This window comes from Narcine bancroftii, chromosome 10, assembly GCF_036971445.1.
Source record: "Narcine bancroftii isolate sNarBan1 chromosome 10, sNarBan1.hap1, whole genome shotgun sequence".
In the NCBI taxonomy this organism is placed as follows: domain Eukaryota; kingdom Metazoa; phylum Chordata; class Chondrichthyes; order Torpediniformes; family Narcinidae; genus Narcine; species Narcine bancroftii.
This window is the reverse complement of record NC_091478.1, coordinates 70,383,738-70,405,613: the sequence shown is the minus strand read 5'-3', so window position 1 is coordinate 70,405,613 and position 21,876 is coordinate 70,383,738. Positions and strand designations below refer to the sequence as shown.

The 21,876-nt window shown below is 37.9% G+C and overlaps 1 protein-coding gene across 2 annotated transcripts in view; it reads right to left on the bottom strand.

The window, feature by feature from the left end:
* dhx38 (DEAH (Asp-Glu-Ala-His) box polypeptide 38) overlaps window positions 1-21,876 on the bottom strand; it is a 99,604-nt gene that overhangs the window by 37,770 nt on the left and 39,958 nt on the right. For both annotated transcript variants that reach the window (XM_069901302.1, XM_069901303.1), the window contains exons 13-21: window positions 15,688-15,874; window positions 14,167-14,352; window positions 13,818-13,958; window positions 9,797-9,907; window positions 7,002-7,118; window positions 5,340-5,447; window positions 4,750-4,862; window positions 4,192-4,400; window positions 2,308-2,462 (exon numbers count right to left, since the gene is read on the bottom strand). In XM_069901302.1, coding sequence (XP_069757403.1) covers window positions 2,308-2,462; window positions 4,192-4,400; window positions 4,750-4,862; window positions 5,340-5,447; window positions 7,002-7,118; window positions 9,797-9,907; window positions 13,818-13,958; window positions 14,167-14,352; window positions 15,688-15,874 — 1,327 coding nt within the window. The remainder of the gene's footprint in view (window positions 1-2,307; window positions 2,463-4,191; window positions 4,401-4,749; window positions 4,863-5,339; window positions 5,448-7,001; window positions 7,119-9,796; window positions 9,908-13,817; window positions 13,959-14,166; window positions 14,353-15,687; window positions 15,875-21,876) is intronic.

Here is a 21,876-nt window from a genome sequence, read left to right as displayed (position 1 = left end):
GAAAGGGCTTTGGCAAATACTAGAGTGCCTCGGATGCCCCCCAAAGTTCCTCAACATGGTTCCTCTGATATAATGGAGTTTTAATTGAACATACTTCTTTCGAACCATTATATCAAAATCGGTTGATTCCTTTTTCAATGCATAATCCTTATTTGAAGGAATTGGATTTAAAGGATTTGGTATCAATTGAAGATTGTTTTGAGGCAGGTTCATTTCTTTCATTTGATAGGCTTAGGGAGAAGTTTGGGTTATCATAAAATACATTGTTTGCTTATTATCAAGTACGTGAATTTTTAATGAATAGTTTTGGTCGAGAAATGATATTACCAATACAATCGAAGTTCGAAATATTGCTTGTGTATAAAGAAAAGAGTTTGTTTCTGAAATGTATTCGATGTTACAGTCAAAAATGAAGAGGGTAGGTGTATCGTGAATAAGAGATAAATGGGAACAGGAGATATCAACTTTTATTTCTGAGGAAGTATGGTCTGACATGTTTATGTAGTGTTACAAAATTAGTCGATGTGCATTATAGTTTAGTCAATTATAATTTTTTTTTACATCAGTTATATTTAACTCCTGAAAAGTTAAAGAGGTTTGGCTTTAGAAATTCTGATTTATGTTTTCAGTGTGGAGATCAGATAGGTACTTTTGTACATTCTGTGTGGAATTGTACAAAGATTAAATCTTTTTGGGAAAACATTAACATTTTTGCGAGATTTATTTCAAATAGATTTATATGTGGATCCATGGTTGTGTACGTTTGGATAAATCTTGGATTGCATTTATTCGGTTGATTTTGGCAGTAGCTAGGAGGTATATAGCGATAACTTGGAAAAATGATGCAGGGTTGAGTATACAGAAGTGGCATAATGAAATTCAATCATGTTTACGCTTAGAGAAAATTACATATAATTTGAGAAAAAATTACTTTTTTAAAAAAATGTGGACTCCATATTTGAAATGTATGAATTTAGATGTGTAATTTTTAAAAATATTTTTGTTTGAATTGTTGAAATGACGTATTGTAATCTAACCCAATTTATTTGTTTGTCTTAATACTTTTCTTTGTGTATATTAAGATCGGGGGCGGGGTTGGGATAGTAAGGGGTGGGATAGTGGGTTGGAGGGTGGTAATTTAGAAGGGTTTTTTTTTTAATCTGTGTATTTTATGCTTGTAAAAATGTTAAATAAACTTTTCCTTCCTCTCATCTCAAATATACCTTATATTGGCCAAAAGATTCTGACTACCTATCCTATCTATTCCTCTTAGAATTTTATATCCATCTGGTCACCCTTCAGCACTCCAGTGTGAAACAAACCCAGTCCATAAATTGTCCTTGCATCCAAGCAATTTCCTAATGAATCTTTTCACTCCAACGCATCACCCAATGAACACAATACTCCAAATGCGGTCTACCTGGTGTTTTGAAAGTTGCAACATGAAGTCTCAATTTTTATATTCTATGCCCAGATCTATGTCTTCTTCATCATCAATCTGTGTTGCTATTTTCAAGGAACTGTGGACTTAAACCCCCAAGGACCCTCTCCTCCTCATTATGAAAATTGTACCTTGGTTTCACAGTTTATCTGCAATAATCTGTAAAGGCAGAATGCTAGATAATATCTCTGAGTCTTGAGACAGGATCTCCTTGCCTTCCAGATGGGAGTCAGATGCTGCTCGACATGCTGAGTTCCCTCAGCAGCTTGTTTAATTGCTTCAACTTGGTCTCTTGCATCTCCACTCAGCAGAATATTATATTCTGTTCATAATCATTCAATCATAATAATTGAATGTCATGATACGATTCAAACTTCAATAAATATGAGATATTTTAATGCAGTCACATAAGCAATTTTAATTTCCCTGGCCCGCAGGAAAAAGAATCTCAGAGTTGTATACGGTGTCATGAATGTTCTCTGAAAATAAATCTGCACTTTGAACTTGGATAACCTGAAAGGTAGGTTACAAGCATGTTTTTTTTTTTGAAAATGTTATTTATAGTTTTACAGACTCGTGTTATACAAGCATTGCAAGGGTACACTCCTCTCCTTATACAAGTAATTCTCTGTCGAGTCCTCTCTTTTTTCCCTTTCCCATCTTCCTCCTGCTTCAACATCAATAAAGACATGAAAATCAATTACTAAAAGTAACAGAACAAATGCATGGGAAGAAAAAAAGTTGGGGGGAGGACCTCCAATTGTCTCCTCATTCTCTACCTTTCAAGATTTGTGTGTTCCTACTGTGGTTACAAGCATGTTTCAGCAATCTCTGAAACAGTTTAAGTTTCAGATTCTCTCACATACCTTTGGTCGATAAAAGATGGCAGGCACAGAAAGCATTGATACAATGATGAGAACATCAGCACTACAACCCATGTCGCATGACACTATCAACATCTTTGAGAGAGCAGGATCAAGTGGGAATTCAACCATCATCCTTCCAGTTGGAGTCAGACTCCCTATCAGGATAAAACATCAGATTAATAACATTGGCTGTATTTTTCCAGACCTGTTCCACTGCCTGGATCACTACCTACAAACCTGTGTCATCTGGCAGAGATGCTGAAAGCCAACCTTGGCCCTCTGCACCCAACTTTTCGTTAGGAAGAACTAAATATCCTGTATTCTTCAGTTGGTGCATACCCAAAGCCTTGCCCTCGAGAATACACTAGAAGGCTTTTTAAAATCCGAACTTGGAGATGGGAAAAGCAAGGAGCTTCGAAAATAATTATGACATTAAAATATACGTGATATTGAGAGATGTTTAAAGACGTCTAAAATTTATGTAAGTAATGATCTAAAAACTGAAACAAAAATGAAAGTTAGAAAGCGTGATTCAAGATGAAAAGGCAAATTCCCTGCATTACGCAAGGGAATTCCTGCAAGATCAAGCTCTGTCACTGGACTAAAAATGGAGTGAGTCCTTCAACAAAATATGATGGTAAATGTGCTGAAGTTATTACAACAGGTCCTTGAAAATTCAAGAGTCGCTTCTTAGGAAATGAGCAAATATTATTCATTCCCGTCAGAATCATTAACCACAAAGATTTGGCCTAACGTCTGACATCACTACTCTTGGCGATCAAAATCAATCAAAAAATTGACTGAGTACCTCTTAGGGGAAAACATCCAATTGAACAATGTTTTGATGAGTCAAAAAGAAGTCTGATTGGGAAATGCAGCTTTCTTGGTGAGTACTCTGGACCACAGGAACAGATTTGATTCCTCTTTTGCACATACAGGGTCATGAGAGAGTACATGATTATGAGCACATGAGGGGGAGTATGCAAGCAGAGAAGGTGCTGCAGAGGCATGGTCGTCAATTGTAGCCAGTGCTGGGGGATATGGGGAGAAGGCTGCTGGTGGTATGACACAAGGTATAGGACATCTTAAAACAAACTTTGGGGTAATAAGCAATTAACACTATCAACACATGATTGCAGATGCAATCAACAGGAAGTCAAATCAGTGTACTAGATTTATTTGATAGTAAAGGCACCAACACTGGTTCATTTATTGGCATGGCCACAAATTTAATCCCTTTACTCATTCATCCTTCTTAATCCAGTGCAACTCAGAAGAGCAGACATGAAAATGCAGTATCTACAGTGGGAATACTGCATTGCGTGGTTTGGGAGTTCCTTCCTACCATGCGGAAGAGTAGGTGGTCACAAGTGAGTGCATGAAAAGTAGCACACACAGAGGAAGAGGTGTACTGTACTCCATCTACAGTGGAAGTACTGCATTGCAAGGTTTGGGAGCTTCCTATGACATTTCAGTCACAAGTTGGAAAGATATCAGGGAACTCATGCATTGAAGGTTAAACCTTAGCATTCTAGTTACATTTGGCCTTAAAATGTAATTATTAACCCCGAAGATTTGGCCTAATGTCTGACATCGCTACTCTTGGCGATCAAAATCAATCAAAAAATTGACTGAGTACCTCTTAAGGGAAAACATCCAATTGAACAATGTTTTGATGAGTCAAAAAGAAGTCTGATTTATAACTCCTCCCTCCCACTTAGATTTCCCAATCACTTCTTATTATGTCTGGTTAAATCCAAAAGATGGCATGTTAGTCTTGTATTTCCAAACCTTTAATTCTCAGGCTCAACGAACTATTCCAGATTAGTAATAAAATATTACGCTGAACTGGAGGGTCAAAAATCTACACAATTTTCTAATTACCTGTGTTGTCAAGAGCACCGAGGATCCAGAGTTGATACATAGAATTCAACATGTTATCTTCAGGTGGTGGGTCCATGAAGTGAAACTGGAGTAAATCTTGAACACCAAGGGATTTAAGCAGCAGTACAACATTGGCCAAATTTGTTCGCTGAATTTCAGGAACAGTGGTGGTCAGCATCTCATTTTTATATGCACTCTGTGTGTACAATCTATGCAGTTTAATAAATAGATGAATTAATTTAAGGAAAATGAATGGACATCTTTCCTTGTTCTCTTAGTACGATTATAAATAGACAATACATGTTTCCCCATTCATGCACAATTACAATCAGACACTATATTACACTATATGACACTATATGAAAAAGTTGCAAGGGCACAGGAAAACAAGCAGGATAGGTAATGGCAACCAGCACGATTTTGAATGGCCTCCTTCTGAAATGCACATACCACAAGGGAAGGGGGAGGAAAGGGGATCACAGTCACAAAATATTATTCAAAGAACTGGAAATGCAATGCATTGGTTAAATTGTACCCAAGGAAAATATTTGTTTCTACCTAAAACATTGACCTGGACCTGTTCTCCCAGCTCGACCAGCTCGCTGATTGGCATTAGCCTGGCTAATTGGATAAATCTGAAGAGCATCCATGCCCATTCTTGGGTTAAAGACCTGTATAAGAGATCAAACAAAGAGGTGCAAAAATAATGGCAGCTAATATACATTGAACGGTTAAAAAAGTGTCCTTACATTGTTTAAGTGTTTTTCTTAACTAGTTGACAAATAAATAACAAATCATCAACTTTGATTGCTAAAAACAATTTTTAGTAGTTCAACATCAGGCTTAACGAACACCTTTATATTCAGTCAATGCTGGTTCCTGCCCATCCTACAGAAATATTTCACTAGTTCCGACCACTCCATGCACATTGGTTTCATGTTATCAGGCCAACTCAAGTTATCAACCAGACTGCTCATCTAGTCAGAAATTTCCCTTTGTCCTATCCACTCCAACATAAAACAATTTTATTTTCCTTTCTCAGTTCTGTTAAAGAATATTCAACTCGAAACATTAACTCATTTATTTTGCGATAGATGTTGTCTGACCTTCTGAATTCTTCCAGCATTTTCCCATTAGTATGCACTTACTTTTAATTTGCAGTATCCTGAATCAACGACAAACATGATACCATCCACTGTGAGCGATGTCTCTGCAATGTTTGTAGCCACAATACACTTGCGGATTCCATCGGGAGCCTTGACAGAGAAGTACATCGCAGAAATCAGAAATGATGCAAAATTACTCACGTCTTCACTCATCCCAGACACGGAGGAGCTCAATGAACTTAATCGGTATTATTGTAACTTTTGATTTCACATAGTGGCGATTTCATGTTGCAGTCCAATCATGAGTTTCCTTCTTCGAGGTGTGTAGGTTGCAGTAAAATTGAGAAATGTACATATTAGCATGCACATTTACATATGGCAAACTTTTCTAATAAATAGATGGGTTGATGACCAGTGAAGACAGATTTAAAGTGATTAGCTATAATCTGGAATGCAATGTCAAAAAGAGTGAAGGATCTTCAGCAGGACTTTCAAGGTATAATTGGATCATATTTGAAAATCTAAAAAGATAAAATTCCTATAAGCCAATAGAAGAAAAAGTGCAGAAATGGTACTGACTAAAGTGTTTTATAAAGAGCTGAAGGACACTCAATAGGCCAAATGGTCTCCTCTTAATGGTGCATTGATTCTCTATTCCTACAATTAAAAAAAAAAGACATTATCTGCAAAAGAAAAACGCCAATACATGTGCAAAGTCTCTCCATCTCACATTAACTTAGCTACTTCAGAGGCATTGAGAATGTAAACTTAATACATTGGGGTAAAAGTTATAAATCAAATAGTTACCAAAATTCAGCTTGCCAAGATTGTGCCAAAGCATGAGAAGCTGGTCTCCTGCTGGAGGCCTAATTTCAGCAAAGTTAATCTTTCTGCCTCACAGCTGCCAGGTTCAAATTTAAATCATATCTTGGATTCAATTGTTGCAGTTTGCTCTCCTTTAAGTATGCTGATTTCCTCCCACACCCTAATAATAAACTAGTAGGAGCAACACCTAATATTCCATCTGGGCACTCTCCAATTGGACGGCATTAAAATCGACTTCTCCAGTTTCCATTAAGCCACTACCACCTCCTGCTCTTCCATATCACTCTGTCTCCTTCCCTCCAGCTCTCTATCCTCTTCCCTCTCCATTCAGAGAACTCCCCGTTCCCCCAATCACTTCACAGCTTTTTGTTGTTGTACCCTCCCACCTATGACCTCTTGCCTGTGCTGTTCCTCCTGCCCCTCCCTCCACCATTTCATTCAGGCACCTGTCTGCTCTTTGCTCATAACTTGATGAAGGGCTCAGGGTCGAAACAGTGACTATGTACCTTTATCTTCGCTACACCAAGAATGCTGTGTGACTTCCTGAGTTTCTCCTGCATTTTTTGTGTAAACTACCATCACACCAATTGCAGACTTTCTTGTTTCACTCCATAAACTAGTAGGTTGCTTGGCTATTGTAACTTATCTCAATGGCAAAAGGGAATAAAAGAGGAGTTCCTGGGCAGATATGAAAAAGTTGCAAGGGCACAGGAAAACAAGCAGGATAGGTAATGGCAACCAGCACGATTTTGAATGGCCTCCTTCTGAAATGCCAAAACGTGACAACTTTAATTTAACCAATGGTCACACCTGCAATGGACGAAAACTGAAACCTCTTGTACTTTCAGGTCACTTCCCAAGCTAAAACACTGTGTGCACCTTTTGAAAAATCTTGGCCTGAAGATCGGATGGCAGCTGAGAATATATTGGTAGTACTGCCAGTTGGGGAGCATTTTCAAGTTCTTCCAGACGTTCCACAATCTGTTCGCAAGTCACCTAGAGAGATGGCAGGAATACACATTTTTATTGAAGCAAATCAGCAGTTTTGGACACTAACAAATAATCCTCATACTCATTTTCAAATATTACCCAATGAAGTTCAAAGATTAATTCTCACATTACCTATTCATCCAGCTAAAATAATTTGTACAGAATTGTTATTTTACTCAATGGCCACAAATGCACGAGAAAGCTGAACATGCCTGAGATGCACGTGAAGACCTCTTGAACAGCAAAAAAATTTCACCTTGAGCTGCTTCTTTGTCATGTTATAGAAATGGCCTTTTACCCTGGAGCAGAGAAGGCTGATATGGAGATATATAAAATCATGCAAGGTAAATATCAAACTTTTTCCAAGGGCAGGGAAATCTAAAACTAGAGATCACAGATTTAAAAGTGAAAGAGGAAATAGTTAAAGGGAACCTTTTTCCACACTGAGGGTGGTAGGTATGTGGAACGACCTGACAGAGGAAGAGGTAGGCGTAGATACAATTACAACATCTAAAATGGGTAGAAAAGGATTAGAGGGATAAGGACCAAATACAGGCAAATAGAACCAATTTGGACATCATGGATGAGTTGGGCTGAACTACTGGGAAAAAAAATACAATGCAAGTCAAGAAAATTAGTAAGGCCTGGAGTTAACATCATCAACTTCATCAGGCAATTCAGGCACTCCCATATATAATGGGATCTCAGAGTCCTGATGGCCACTACTATTTCTCTATTTACTTTGTAGTTAATTTTCAACTCCTCTCCAATTTGTACGCCCAAGTGTTCATTCAAACTTGTTCTTGCCATTAAAATTCCAGCTCCAAGCTCATTCACTCTTCATGTCAGGTATTAAAATTTGACCATCTGCAGTCTTTAAAACCAAGTATTCTTTATTCCCATTTTTAAAATAGTCATTCCTAACCCTTCATGGCATTGAATTCTCTGTCACTGTAACCCCTACTCTTCGGCAGTCTTCACTTCTCAGCATTAATGAGATTATGCACCCTCAAGTTCATCCTTTCACTAATCTATTAGAAAATGATTGAGAATTTGGATAAATAAAAGATTATCAGTATGTTCTCTTCAGAGAACCAGCTGGATGCCAGTTCTACACTTCTGCAGAAAATTCTGCATTCGAATATCAGCCAAGACCTTTTAGGCTCAAGGTTTTAACTTCTCAAGTGCAACCTCATGTCACAATCTTCTAACTAAATGACAAGATTGGAATTGAGTAAGCTACAGATAAGATAGCAAATGAATCTTCAAGTTTCCACATCACTTAGTCCTGCAGCAGACAAATTTCAGATTTTTAAAATCTTCTATAAATTCCTCCAACTTTGATTTGATTCTGCATTTATTACCTCTTTTCATATTTAAATGAAGCATCTGGGTGATGCATTAAAGGTGCAAGCTTTTATTGTGTAGAATTAGTGGGGTTAAAAGCTGGTCTGGAGTGGTGTAGCACAGAAACAGGCCCTTTGGCACGTCCAGTCCATGCCAACTGTGATGCCCATTTCCCAGCATTTGGACCATATCCTTCTATTCCTATCCACGTACCTGTCCAAATGGTTTTGAAATGCTGTTATTTACCTGCCTCTACAACCACCTGACAGTTTGTAAAAAAAAAAAAAAAAATTACCCCTTGGATCCCCTTTCAGTATTTTCCCTCATGCTGCTCATGACTCTATAAACCTGTTTAAAGTCACCCCTCAGCCTCCTGCACTCCACTAAGAAAAATGCTGGCCTTTCCAACCTCTCCTAGGCAACATCCTGCATTTTCCCCCCCTCACACTACCACATCCTTTCTATAGTCTAGTCACCAGAACGCCACACAATATTCCAAGTGTACCCTCACCAATGTCTTGTACAGTTTCAAGATGATGTCTCAAATTAATTCCCCAAATTTAATTTAGCCAGTGGTTATGCTTGAAAGGCAGTCAATAAAAATAATTGGAACTTCTTTCCCCTTGCTCAAAGAGAAGGAAAAGAATCTGTATTGTGTTTCACATCAATGTATGGAACAAAAATGCTCAAGGAGTTTCAAAAAAGTTTTGTAATTTAAACAGTGCTATTGGAAGCCAGATACACATATTTTTACTGAGTACACAGTTGGCTGAAAACAGAATGTTTGACATGTTCTGATGAAACCTCATCAACCTTGAGCAACAACTCTGTTTTGCCCCCTCAAAACACTACCAGATCTGAATTCTTTCCAGCAATATTTTTACTTCCTATTTCCAGTAACTACACAATTTTGCACATCTAATTCATGCACGTCATGACCTTGGGCAAGTTAGGACAGTAGTGACCTAATACACAAACCTTTTTTTCTGCATTTTCCATGTAAGTCCAGGTTTAATATTGTCAAAGCACATTTTTTTTAAAAAAAACTCTATTTTACCTTTTAAAACACAAAAGCAGTTCATCACATTTTTTGATGGAAAAAAATCAATTTTATTTTCTGACTACCACATGACAACTGTAATCAATCCAGTCAATGCAACAATTATTCAATACTGCTCTCCACAGTTTCATCATCCCATTGATTCAGAGAATTACGTACTATGATTAAAATACATCACTTTTTAAAATGTCTTACATTTAGAGTTTTGTGAGGGATGAAAGAAATGAGATAAAGATGAAATTATACATTTTTTAAACTTCATTGAAAGCTTTCTCACCTCAATGTCTTCTTGGCCTGGCATAAATATCAATATGTCACCTGGAATAGTGGACAGGTGAATTTGAAGAGCCTGCTTAACTCCTCCTTCCACATAATCTTCTGTTGGGGTCTGTAAAATTGTATAGAAGTTAAATATTCAAAATTTAGAATGCAACACAGGAATAATCATATTCAAGGTTATAACAATCTGAACTTCATGCTTGGATTTATCCAGATCAGCTAAAACTTTGAAATGTCTTCTAAAGAGTTTGGTTAGTGAGCAGCTAAAACAGAATATCAACAAGGATCATTTGTCTAAATTTCGTACTATTAATTTAAAACCATTTTGTCACCTATTGTATTTCTCATGGATAAAGGTTGCATTTATAGATGACATGCAAAATGAATTATTAATTGGGAAGATAATGATGCAAGTTGTAGATTTGTTATAAGGCAATAATGAAACCGAGCAACTTAAGTTGAGTGCATATATCATAAAAATAAGTTAGTAAGTAATTTGAAAAGAGATTACTGAAAGGTGAAGCTGTATTTGAACCACTATTGGATTTAATTGTTGGGATTTCTGATCCTAATGGGCACTACTGCCTGCTCACTACAGGGCATTTTACATTGCTTAACAAATGTACAGAGCTACAACAATAAACAGAAGGACAAGATAAAGGCCAGGCCATCAATTTGGTCCACCCAATCATGTTATCTTGTCCTTCTATTTACTGTTTATCGCACATGCATCATGTAAAAGCAGAAATAACATTTTTTTTTAATCTGATCATTTTTCCTCTTCAAATTGTAACAGCAATAAAACAAGATTCTAAACCATGGGATCCCTATTACTCCTTATGGTTCATTTTGTGGTAGAATCTAAAATTAGCGATTACTATTTAAAAAAAAAGAGGGGAGTCACATCTCTTTTTTAAAAAAATCTTTAAATAGATTAGATTTATAAATAGATAAAATCTATTCTTGATAACGAGTGGGCCAAACAGATAAGTGCAAATGTAGAAATGATCATTAAATGCTGGAATAGATTCAAGGAGTCAAGTGGTTAGTTCCTCTGTTTCGCTGCACCAAGCATTAATTATCAACAGTTATCCTTCAGAAACATTGTAGCAAATTCTTAGTGGCCATAATTTGTCTGTTCCAGAAGAGAATGAATCTCAGCATCAACCACAACAAAAAATCTGCCCCTGGATTTTATGTCAATGCGCCCTTAACATACCTTCACTAAACCTCTCAATTCCACATTTGAGATCATTCTTATTCTGAGGAATACCCTTCCCAAGACTCAATTTTTCTAAAATAGTCTCAAGTCTGTGACCAAATCTCCAAAACCGAGTCTTGTCTGCACATTCCCAATTCATGTGAGCAGACCAGAAAACATTATCACTACACTCGTACAGATGCATTACATATTCTAACCATAGGAAAATATATTTGAGGCTATTCCAATTTCGACTCAAATAATATTTTTCTTTCCAGCCACCACATTCTGCCCTCCCTTGACCTCTACCATGTACTGCAATACATTCCTACTCCCTTCATTGTCCAAATATGATGAGATCTAAATTAATAACTCTTTGACTCATTCTCACCACATTAAACTATTCATGAGTAGTCCAACAATCCTCACCATACTCCAGTCCCGTTCTTAATAGATATTGATCTCATGTCAAGAGATCTAATATTTTCCCGTGAGCTTCTGCACGAGATTTTACAGTGTAGCTTTTGGAAACTACAATATGTTGAAAAAGCACTCACAAGTTTGAGAGACAAGCCCAACTTTCATTAGGTCTGAGCCATTGTGGGATTCTTTGATGAGACGGGATTGTTCAATGAATTTAGGCAGGTCATAAAACTGTAAAGGATCATTGTTAGCAACTAGCAAAACATTTCTGGCATTTTGGACAAGAACTGGTCATTAGTTCTCTAGGACCCTATATTAAGGGTTTTGCTATTCATCATTTTCATTGTTGATCTGATACTGACATAAAAATAGCCAAAGGACTCTGAGATCAGCACAGACTATTGCCCAAGGGAGATGAAGGGTAACAGGTGCACAGTTAATTGGAATAAAGCAAGTCCAAAAATGTTAATTTTATTTAGTATTTCTGTAAAGTAAGTACTTGCAACACAGGTAACATTGTTAGAATATGGTGGGTCCTGTGGTCTTACTTCAAGTTAACAGGGAGATACGTTTTATGAAGGCAAATCTGTTGAAATGAATGCCTTCCTTTCACCTTCTCTGTGGAACTGCAATTAATTATTTTGATGTCACGTTGCAAAAATTAGAAGATCTAAAAATTCTAAAACATAGTGAAGTAAACAGACTTTGATATCAATCTTAATTTAACAAGTTAAAAGTCAGCTCAGGTAAAAATCACCGTCTCACCAAGATAAATCCTGGACGCCAAAAGGTCAAGGGATGCAACTTCTTAATATAGAAACCTATGAATTAGGAGGTAGTGATAGGCAACTTCTGCCATTCAATAAGATCAAGGCTAACATAATTTTAATTACTTTTCTATTTTCCTCTGGGGACCCTTCACCAATGTGCTCAACATACATTTCCCCGCTTATTGAAAATATGGTAAGAAACAGTCATGAATAAATTCAGAACAAAGTACTTCAAAGACTCCCAGCTCTCAGGGAAAATCTTGTGCTTCACCTTAGTTTTAAATTGGCAACTTCTTATCTTTGAACAAAGGCTTAGAGTTCTGGGCTGTGCCGCAAGAGATCCTCAAGCTTCAGGGGCTGAGTGTTCTCTGCCTGTTCGTATTTTCTTTTATTTGTATTTAATATCTTGGATCTTTTAAAATACATTAATTGTGATAGCATTACAATGGAGATACTACAGTAAACTACAGAAGATAGTTTATTGAATATAAAGGTTAATGGGGTGGAAAGTGAGGTGAGGACAAGGGAAATCCTAGTATTAGTCAAGAATGGGATTGATCAAGTGAGTTGACAGTAGTGCAGGAGAGTATACTGTGGAGTAAAAAGGAAGACCCATCAGAAACAATGGAGTGGAAGCTGGTAAAGTCAGAACAGTGACGGGAAAAACTGTGAGAAAAGAACGAACTTCTTATAGGAAGCAAAATGGGAATGTGGGAATGAATCTGTGAGCTTCCACTGAATACAGTTCAGTAGCAGCATGAAACAATTATTAACTCATCGTTCTATTCCATGCACTGTACCTCCTACTGTGGTCACAATATGAGAAATCAAAGATTAAGTGGCCTCTTTGCAGAAGGCTCCATTAAATCCATAAGTATCTCTAAATTTCCAGTCACTAGTCATTTTAATGCTCCATCTTATTCCATTCTAATACAGCATTTGTTTTCTCTCACTCTCCTTCAACAAAACTCAAAACAATCTCAAGAAGAGAACCTCATCTTCTTTACAAGGCTCAATATAGCCTTACCAACTCTACACTGGGTACAATAATTAAAATATAGCCTTACCAACTCTAAACTGGGTACAATAATTAAAATATAGCCTTACCAACTCTACACTGGGTACAATAATTTTGAATCATTATCATTTCCAGCATTTTCATTTCAGGATATTTCACATCTCTTTGGTAATGATGTCAGATGACTTGGCAACTCTTTGTCAAAAACTTTTCAATGTATCTTGTGTACATGACAATAAATTGAGTTTTGAATCTTAATTTCAGATAACTAGTCTGCATTTATGCCTTCCCTAGAATTATTGTTAATTTGTATTGTCACCTTATCCCTCTTGCCTTCCATTCTTCCACAGAACTTCCCTTTTGTTCCTTCCTGCATTCCTCAAACTGTAAAACCCCCATTTTCTTTTAACAATTCTAACAAGATGATAAATCACTAAACTAAAGAATTGTTTTCCCCCCCCCCCCAAGATGTTGCATATTTAAGCACTTTTGATTTCAGAGTTCCAACAGTGCTTTGTTTCTGTAACATAATTAATGATACCTTGTATAACAGAAAGACATCAAGTTGCACTATGAACATGGGTAAAATTTTCCATTGGTGTCATACCTTACTAAAGAAAATATCAACTGGAAATGTCCGGCCTGGGATATGAAACACAGGAACATTCCCAAAAAATACTGCAAATTTCCCTGCATCCATGGTTGCTGATGTAACAATTAGTTTGAGATCAGCACGGCGAGCTACAACCTAGAAAAGGTTACATATTATTTCAAGTCAAATTATTATTCTATATCTCCTTCATTATTCACAATGTATTTAATGGAATTCAAAACCTTAATACACCTAATAAAAATGAAGAATAGAACTAAGACTAAGAATAAAAATGAAAAATGTCAAAGTTACAAATACATAACACACAAAACTGATACATTTGCTTTAAAATTTGTATACACACCTCTCGAAGTAAGCCAAACAGTACATCAGTGTTTAGTGATCGTTCATGGGCTTCATCCATAATGACGGCACTATAATGATCCAAGTCTGCTTCTCTCAGAGATTCTCGAAGAAGTATACCATCTGTCATATATTTAATGACAGTTTGTTCTGAAGTACAATCTTCAAACCGAATAGCATAACCTACCTAGAAAAGTGATAATACTGAAGTAATCTTCTGAAAAATTACATTGATCTTAAAAGTAGTGAATTTACAATAATTGTTAAAATATCTTTTAACCTGAAGGAATTTTCAATGCAAGTTCATGATATTTTAATTCTTAATCTGCTCCTTAGGAATAGGGATTCAGGATAAAAGGTAGGAAATTTAGGGTGGGGAAGAATATATTAAAAGAGCAAGATTTACTTTCTGTAAGGGTTAAAAGTGGATTGCAAATTTGTAAGCAATTCTGTTTGTGGCTTTCAAAATGTTGTTGACATATTTTTGCAGTCTACTACCAGCATCTTTGAGCCAAGGTCTCTGCCATGTTCAAGATTACATGTCCTTCATTTTAATTCCTTTGTTCTACGAAATGGTAAGGAATTAGAATGTTTCAACAATTTTTATTGACCATCTAATAATGTTTAATGACTTGTAACAATGTATATCAACTGATAATAATGTTAACAATGTTTAATATTGTTTAATAAACTTTGGAAAATTCAACTTTAGTATGGATTTGTTTGAATGAGTCATAGACAACAACGACATTCTGATATCCTCCAAGAGATTATAAAGATTATAAGACACTACACTTTCCAATAACATCCCTATTCATATTAGAGGAACAACTGGCAATATGGAATATCCAAGTATTCTGATATTTTTAAAATATAAATCCACTGCTCTATATTTAACTTTACACAATAAAAACAAGGAATTTTGCAAAAAAAATTCCTAAACATTGAATGTAAATACAAGAATGAAAACCACGAAGCTGGAACAAATTCCAGAAAAGAAATTCAGACACTTAGTTTCATAAAATGTAATTTTATGAAGCTGCCATACATAAGAAATGCTGGAAGCTTTGCTTGAAGTAAAGTTAATAAGTCTAAATTATGAATTAAAAGTTGGCTGAAATTGGTGCAATTTAATCAAAATAATGCATTTTCATCACATCCTCCCAGGTAATTTAATTCACTAGTCTAATCTTTCTATTTGGATGCATGCACAGAAACCATCTGTGGTAGAATCAGAAAATTTTGCAGATTATTTCTCTGCTAATCTTAAATGTAAGCTAAGCATATCAATGCCCTAAATAATAGGGCTTTTTAAAAAATGTGATCCACAGGTGGTAAACACAAAATAAGTTGTACAATTTTTAAAAAATAATGTTTCTTAATAATACCTTTTACTTCATTGAAAATACTATATATTGACCATATTATTTCATTAAAAAGCAAAGTTATTACCATGTATATCTGATAGCATAATTAATTATTCTCATAATACACAAACTATAAACCAAGACCAGTTCATTACCTCTTCTCCAAGATTCACATTCATTTCCTCGCTAACGCGTTTTGCCACCGACATGGCTGCCACACGCCTGGGCTGTGTACATCCAATCATGCCATAGTTTGAATATCCATCTTCACTAAGATACTGTGTTAGCTGCGTAGTCTTTCCACTACCAGTTTCTCCAACAACAATGACCACATTGTTATCACTGGAAGAATGAAGGAAAAAAGGGAATACTTAAATGAAGCTCCTTATTGTTTTCACCTACCCAAGTTAATTTCTCCTTTTAAGCCCTTAGATCCATAATACAATTTGTTCTGAGTACTATGGTACATTGAATGCTTCTTCACCAATTAATATCAGGCGTATACTTTGAGTAGCAACAACGGATCACCTAATTTAAGCAAAGAAACTGCTGAGACACTCGTGAGGTCAGACGTCATCTAAGAAAGAGAAGCAGAGTTAATATTTAGCACAAGGGCCTGTTCTCAGAACTTAAGAGTGAAAACAAATCAATTTTCAGGAGTGAGATACAGAATGGATCAGTAGGTCAAAAGAAAGTAAGTACATATTAGTTCTTTGTCCAAGTTATGTGTTGCTAATAAAAGTCTTGGATCCTGCCCAGTAGGGTTGGCTTTACTAAAAGAGTGACAAAAACGGATGCAAAAAGAATCCAGATAAATGATAGTGCTCCAGCTTAGCTCGCTTCTACATTTCCTCGGACCTTTTTACCTTCTTCCAATCTTGTAGTACCCTAGCTGTAAATGTTAAAAGTAGGTTACCCATTCTTTTCATCTGTATCTGAACAAGACATCTCTATCAGATTTGCAGCAACTGAATTTTTTTTTCTCCAGACATGCTAGTTTTCGTGCTGCTTGAAAAGTACATTGGGGGGGCATCTCTTCCTCCCATGAAGGACATCTACAACACTCAATGCAGGCGAAAGCCAATAAACATCGTGAAGGGCTCCACACACCCCTCAACTAAGCTGTTTTTCCTTCTGCCATCTGGTAAAAGGTACTTCAGCACTCGGCCCTTTGTGTCTTTTTTTTTTAATGTGTTTAACTTCTAATTTATATTTATGTAAATCCGCTCCATGGTCCTGGTGAACCCAATCTCATCTTTACCGTGTGAGCATGGTAAATAAAGGTGATTTGACTTGAATACAGCGGCAAGTCCATCGACTTAACCAAAATCTTTTTCTTCAGAAAAACCAAACTACTGTAGTCTGAACTATAATTAGAGCAAAGAACAATGATCCTGTGGTTAGAAGTCCAAAATTCTACCAATAGCTATCAATTTGAAATTTTTGGCTAAAATGTAATCCACGAAGTTGTCATTTGTGCCAATTTATAATTTGAAAGACACTTAAAATGTGGGAAGTCAATTTTTTTTGTATATGAAGTGAATTGAATGAGCTGTGTGCATTAAAAAGCACAACTGATCACTATCTACTAATGCAACTCCATGACTGCAAGTGCACAGGGAATATTAAAGGTTCTGAGTAATTGCAATGTCTTAATTTCTACTCATCCTTCCCAATTCCATTTCACCTCTGTATCTTTGCATATATTAGTCATTAGTTTATATTTTACTCAATTCAGTTTTTACTTTCTTATTACTAATATCATGGACACAGTAACAGGCTTAATTGTGCTGGTAAACATCTGCAGATTGTGGCTGACACCTCGGAGGGAATTGTTGAGTTGTGCAGGCATGTGGTGTCCAAGTTTTATCAAGCAACAGTTGCAGTTTATCTGTCACTATGGTCTGTTGCTCCTCAATTCTTACAACAGGTCAAACTTGAAGCAGGATCAGAGATCTGAAAGACTATTCTTGTTCTGTACAATGGATTAGTCATAGGATTTCTCCCCACCTCCCCCCCCCCACCTCCCCAACATTATTTTAGTTTTACCTTGATTTAACAGCCTAATAATGGGTTTGACATTAATAGTTATTAAAATAACTATTCATGTAGATATGCACATTTTATTACTGACTCATTTTTTTCCTCTCCCTTTGGTACAGGTGGTTAACCTTTTATCCAAAATTTCACAAACCAGCAACCATTACACAAATAATATTAGTTTCCTAATTTCCCAACCCAGTACCCGTTGTCCCTGTCCAATGCGCACCCTCCCCTACTTTCAGTGGAAAGGTGACTCTTGGCCTCCAGCATCCGGTGGGAGAGAAGCAGGCAGCAGCTAGCTCAATGCGGAGCAATGGCCTTCTTCCTTACCCACAATTCCCCAAGCAGCCAGCGCCAGAGTGGTTCCAGCTGCATGGGGAATTATGCGTAACAAAGACAGCCATTGCTCCTGCATTGAACCATCACCACAATCCAGTGTGGTGCTCTGTAAACTCCGGGCTCAGCAGCACTGCATCTCTACTGCCACATCAGGAGTTAGATTGAAGGTGGGGGGGGGGGGGGGGGAGAATGGCGCTGCGCTGCTGGAGTGTGCCTGAGGGCTGGCCCGACGAGCTGCTGGAGCACCCGAAAACTGCGACACTCAGCTCCATCGCCCCAACGGCCCACTCCTCCTGCAGCTCTGCACCTCATGCCCAGCCTTCTGCCCTGCTTGGCCGTGCTGGCTTTGAGCAGCCGACACTAGCTGCCTTTTTGGCTGAGCCTCCGGGCCACCAACGTCTACCTGACTGACGTGCTGGTCGAGTCTCTGTATGGTGCATGTCAGACCACCGCACAGCTCAGTCAGCAAACCCCCCTCCCCCACTCAGCTCGGCCAGCACCACACCCCACACACCCCCCACCTGCGCTCAGCCCAGCCAGCACCTCCCACCAACCCCCCAACCCCCCCCCCCCAACCTGATCTAGGGTGCAAAATAATCTGGTACTGGCCCTGGGGTGGGGGGAGAGGGGGTGATGGATGGCAGGAGCTAGGTGAGAGGCATTTGTTTAAAGGGACCAAATTCAAAAGGATTCCAAAATCCGGAAGATTTTGAACAGCAGGTGTCCAGTCCCGATGATTCCAGATAAAAGTTTAGGCACCTGTACGTATTTGCATGTATACAATTGATTAATTATGTAAGCATCATTTATTATGTATACTTATTATGTTAAACTCAATAATATTAAAAAGAAAGTGAGTATCAAAAAGCTTTATAAAAAAACAATTTTTTGAAAATTACATTTTTAAAATTTATATATTTTAAAAGTTTTTTTAAAATTACATGCTCATATGATAGAGAATTTTTTTTTTTATATGAAGACACACAGCACAGTAACAGGCTATTTCAGCCCATGTCCGTGCCTTCCAATTTACACCCAATTGACTTACATCCCCAGTACGTTTGAAATGGTAGGAGGAAACTGTAGTCCCCGGGGAATACCCATGCAGAAATGGAGAGAATGTACCAACTCCTTACAGACAGCGTGGAATGTTCAATAAATTCGTAAACAGTTTTAATGCAAGGACTATTTCTCAGATTTACAATGCTGGGCCCTCAGCACCATGTTAAAGTTCCAGTTCCCATTGATGTCCCACCTTTATAATCAAGAGCCAAGAAAAATCCACCTCCAAACACAATAAAGGCAGATGGGCAGGGATGGGGGGTGACAACTCCAAGTAGTAAGTCAGAACACACATCATTCTGATCAACAGTTCTGAATAAATCTCTGGACCATAAATGTTAATTCCATTTGTCTCTTGGCATATGCCCCTAAATCAGTATTGGAGCATTTCCAGCTTTCATTTCAGTTTTCCTGCAATAATGGATCTCATATTTTCTTTAAATAATTCAAAATAAATAACCTTTCCTTTTAATGTAGTCCAAGATGAGACAAATACACAACAGAGAGAAATGGTACAGAAATCAAATATCATTGATGTGCTTGCTCTCCTGGGAGCTCGGATGGATTCCCCTTATCCGAAATTCTGTTAACTGAAATGTTCCATTAACCGAACTTTTTGTGGTGCCGACATGACGCCACAATTTATCACCTGACTTGCCCACATGGGGCTCTGACGCTCCGTTATTGCCAGTTTGGAAACAACAGAGGTCAGAACCAGCTGGGAAGACAAACGCTGAATGGCTGGATGTCAGCGCAGAGAAGCGGGCTGGAATCTCGAGTCATCAATGAGCGACTGAAGGACATCAGCGGGTCAAGCAGTGAATGGGGAGAAATTAGAACACCAATTGTCCCTGTTTCAAGCAACTCCCTCCATCTCTCTTTAAATTTCTTCTTTACCTTCTGCTGTATTTTATTTACAAACTGTGTGCCGCTATCTTCCAGCTGCAAGTGGTGGAAGAATCCTTTGCCTCAGCATCATCAAGGAGAGCAGCCTCCTGGGCAGGATCGGGGACCTCAGGCTCCCGGGCAGGAGCAGGGACTGTAGTCAGGATCAGCAGCGATGGGGGGGGAGATGTCGGAAATTGGCGACGGATGATGATGCTACTGTTTCTTGGTTTTGTCCTGTTCACCAAAAAACCCAACAACCAAAGCCCATTGGGTCCCAAGCTGTTTGGATATGGGGAAACGTACCATACAGCACAAGAGGCCAAGTCAATAGGAATGTTATAAGAATTCAGACATCACATTATCATCATCCACCAAAATAAACCTGCATTAGCAATTGATCTTTGCATCCTTCTCGGCCAGAGTGAAGGTGCCAATGATTGGAGATGGGCAAATGTAGTTTCCTTGCTTAAAAAAGGAAATAGGGAGAATTCTGGGAATTATAGACCAGTAGGTCTTACATCAGTGGTGGGCCAATTATTGGAGAGGATTCTTAAGGACAGGATTTACAAGCATTTAGAGAAATAGAGTCTTCTCAGGGATAGTCAGCAAGACTTCATGAGGGGATGGTCATGCCTCATGAGGCTAATTGAGTTTTATGAGGAGGTAACAAAAGAAATTGATGAAGGTAGGGCAGCAGATGTGGTATATATGGAATTAGTAAGGCATTTGACCAGGTCCACCAGAAACTCATTTGGCATGGGATCCATAGATCCTTGGCCTTGTGGATTCAGAATAGGCTTGCCTGTAAGAGCAGAAAGAGTAGTGGACAAAAAGTGGTCAGCGACTAGTAGAGTTCCACAGGGATCTGTTTTGGGAACCATGCTCCTTTACAAATGACCTGGACGAAGAATGGGTAAGTTTGCAGATGATACCTAGCTTGGGGGATGTTGTAGACAGAATACAGAGTTGGGTGGAAAAGTGGAAGATGGAGTTTAATCCAACTAAGTATGAGGTGATGCATTTTGGAAGTTAAATTTGAAGGTAGAGTATATGGTTAATGGTAGGATACAGATGGACCTTGGGGATCCAAATCCATAGATTTCTCAAGATTACCTCGCAGATTGATAGGATAGTTAAGAAGGCCCATGGTATGCTGGGCTTCATTTGTCGGTGATTGAGTTCAGGAGTCATGAGGTGATATTGCAGCTCTATAAATCTCTGGTGAGACCACACTTGGAATATTGTGTTCAATTCTGGTCATCTCATTACACGAAGGATATGGAACCTATGGAAAGGGTGCAGAGAATATTTACAGGATGTTGTCTGGATTGGAAAATATGTCTTCTGAGGCAAGGTTAGCAGTGCTAGGGGTTTTCTCTTTGAAATGAAGACAGACAAGAGGTGACTTAATAGAGATCAACAAGATTATGAGAGGGATAGATAAGGTAGACAGCCAGCACCTTTTTCCCCCAGGGCAAACACCAGAGGACATTGTAACAGAGTGAAGGGAGGAAAGTTTAGGAGACAACAAGGGTAAGTTTTTTTTAAAGCAGCATTGTGGGTGCCTGGAATGCATTGCCAGAGTTGGTGATGGAAGCTAGAACAATAAGGACATTGCACATGGATGAAAGAAAGAGGGTTATGAGGTAGGGAAGGTTTAGTTTTTTTTTGGGGGGCGGGGAAGATATATATTGGTCAGTACAGCCTCGTAGGCCAAAGGGCCGGCATGGCTATAATGTTCTGTGTAAATCCAGTCTTCTTTGGTCCTTAAATGCTCTTTGAAATAGCCTGAGAAGCCACTTAGTTGCACAAATACTCAACTACCTTTTGTGCATTAAAAAAAAATCTAGAAAAGCAACCGGACATCAAATTCAGATCAAGTCGCACTCAATATTATCAACCCTGCAACCTTCTTCTTACTAAATTGTGAGTACACCATCTATGGAATCAAATAAATTCGAATAAAAATTAAGTTGACAGGAATTAAGAGGAAAAATATCTACAGTACCAAG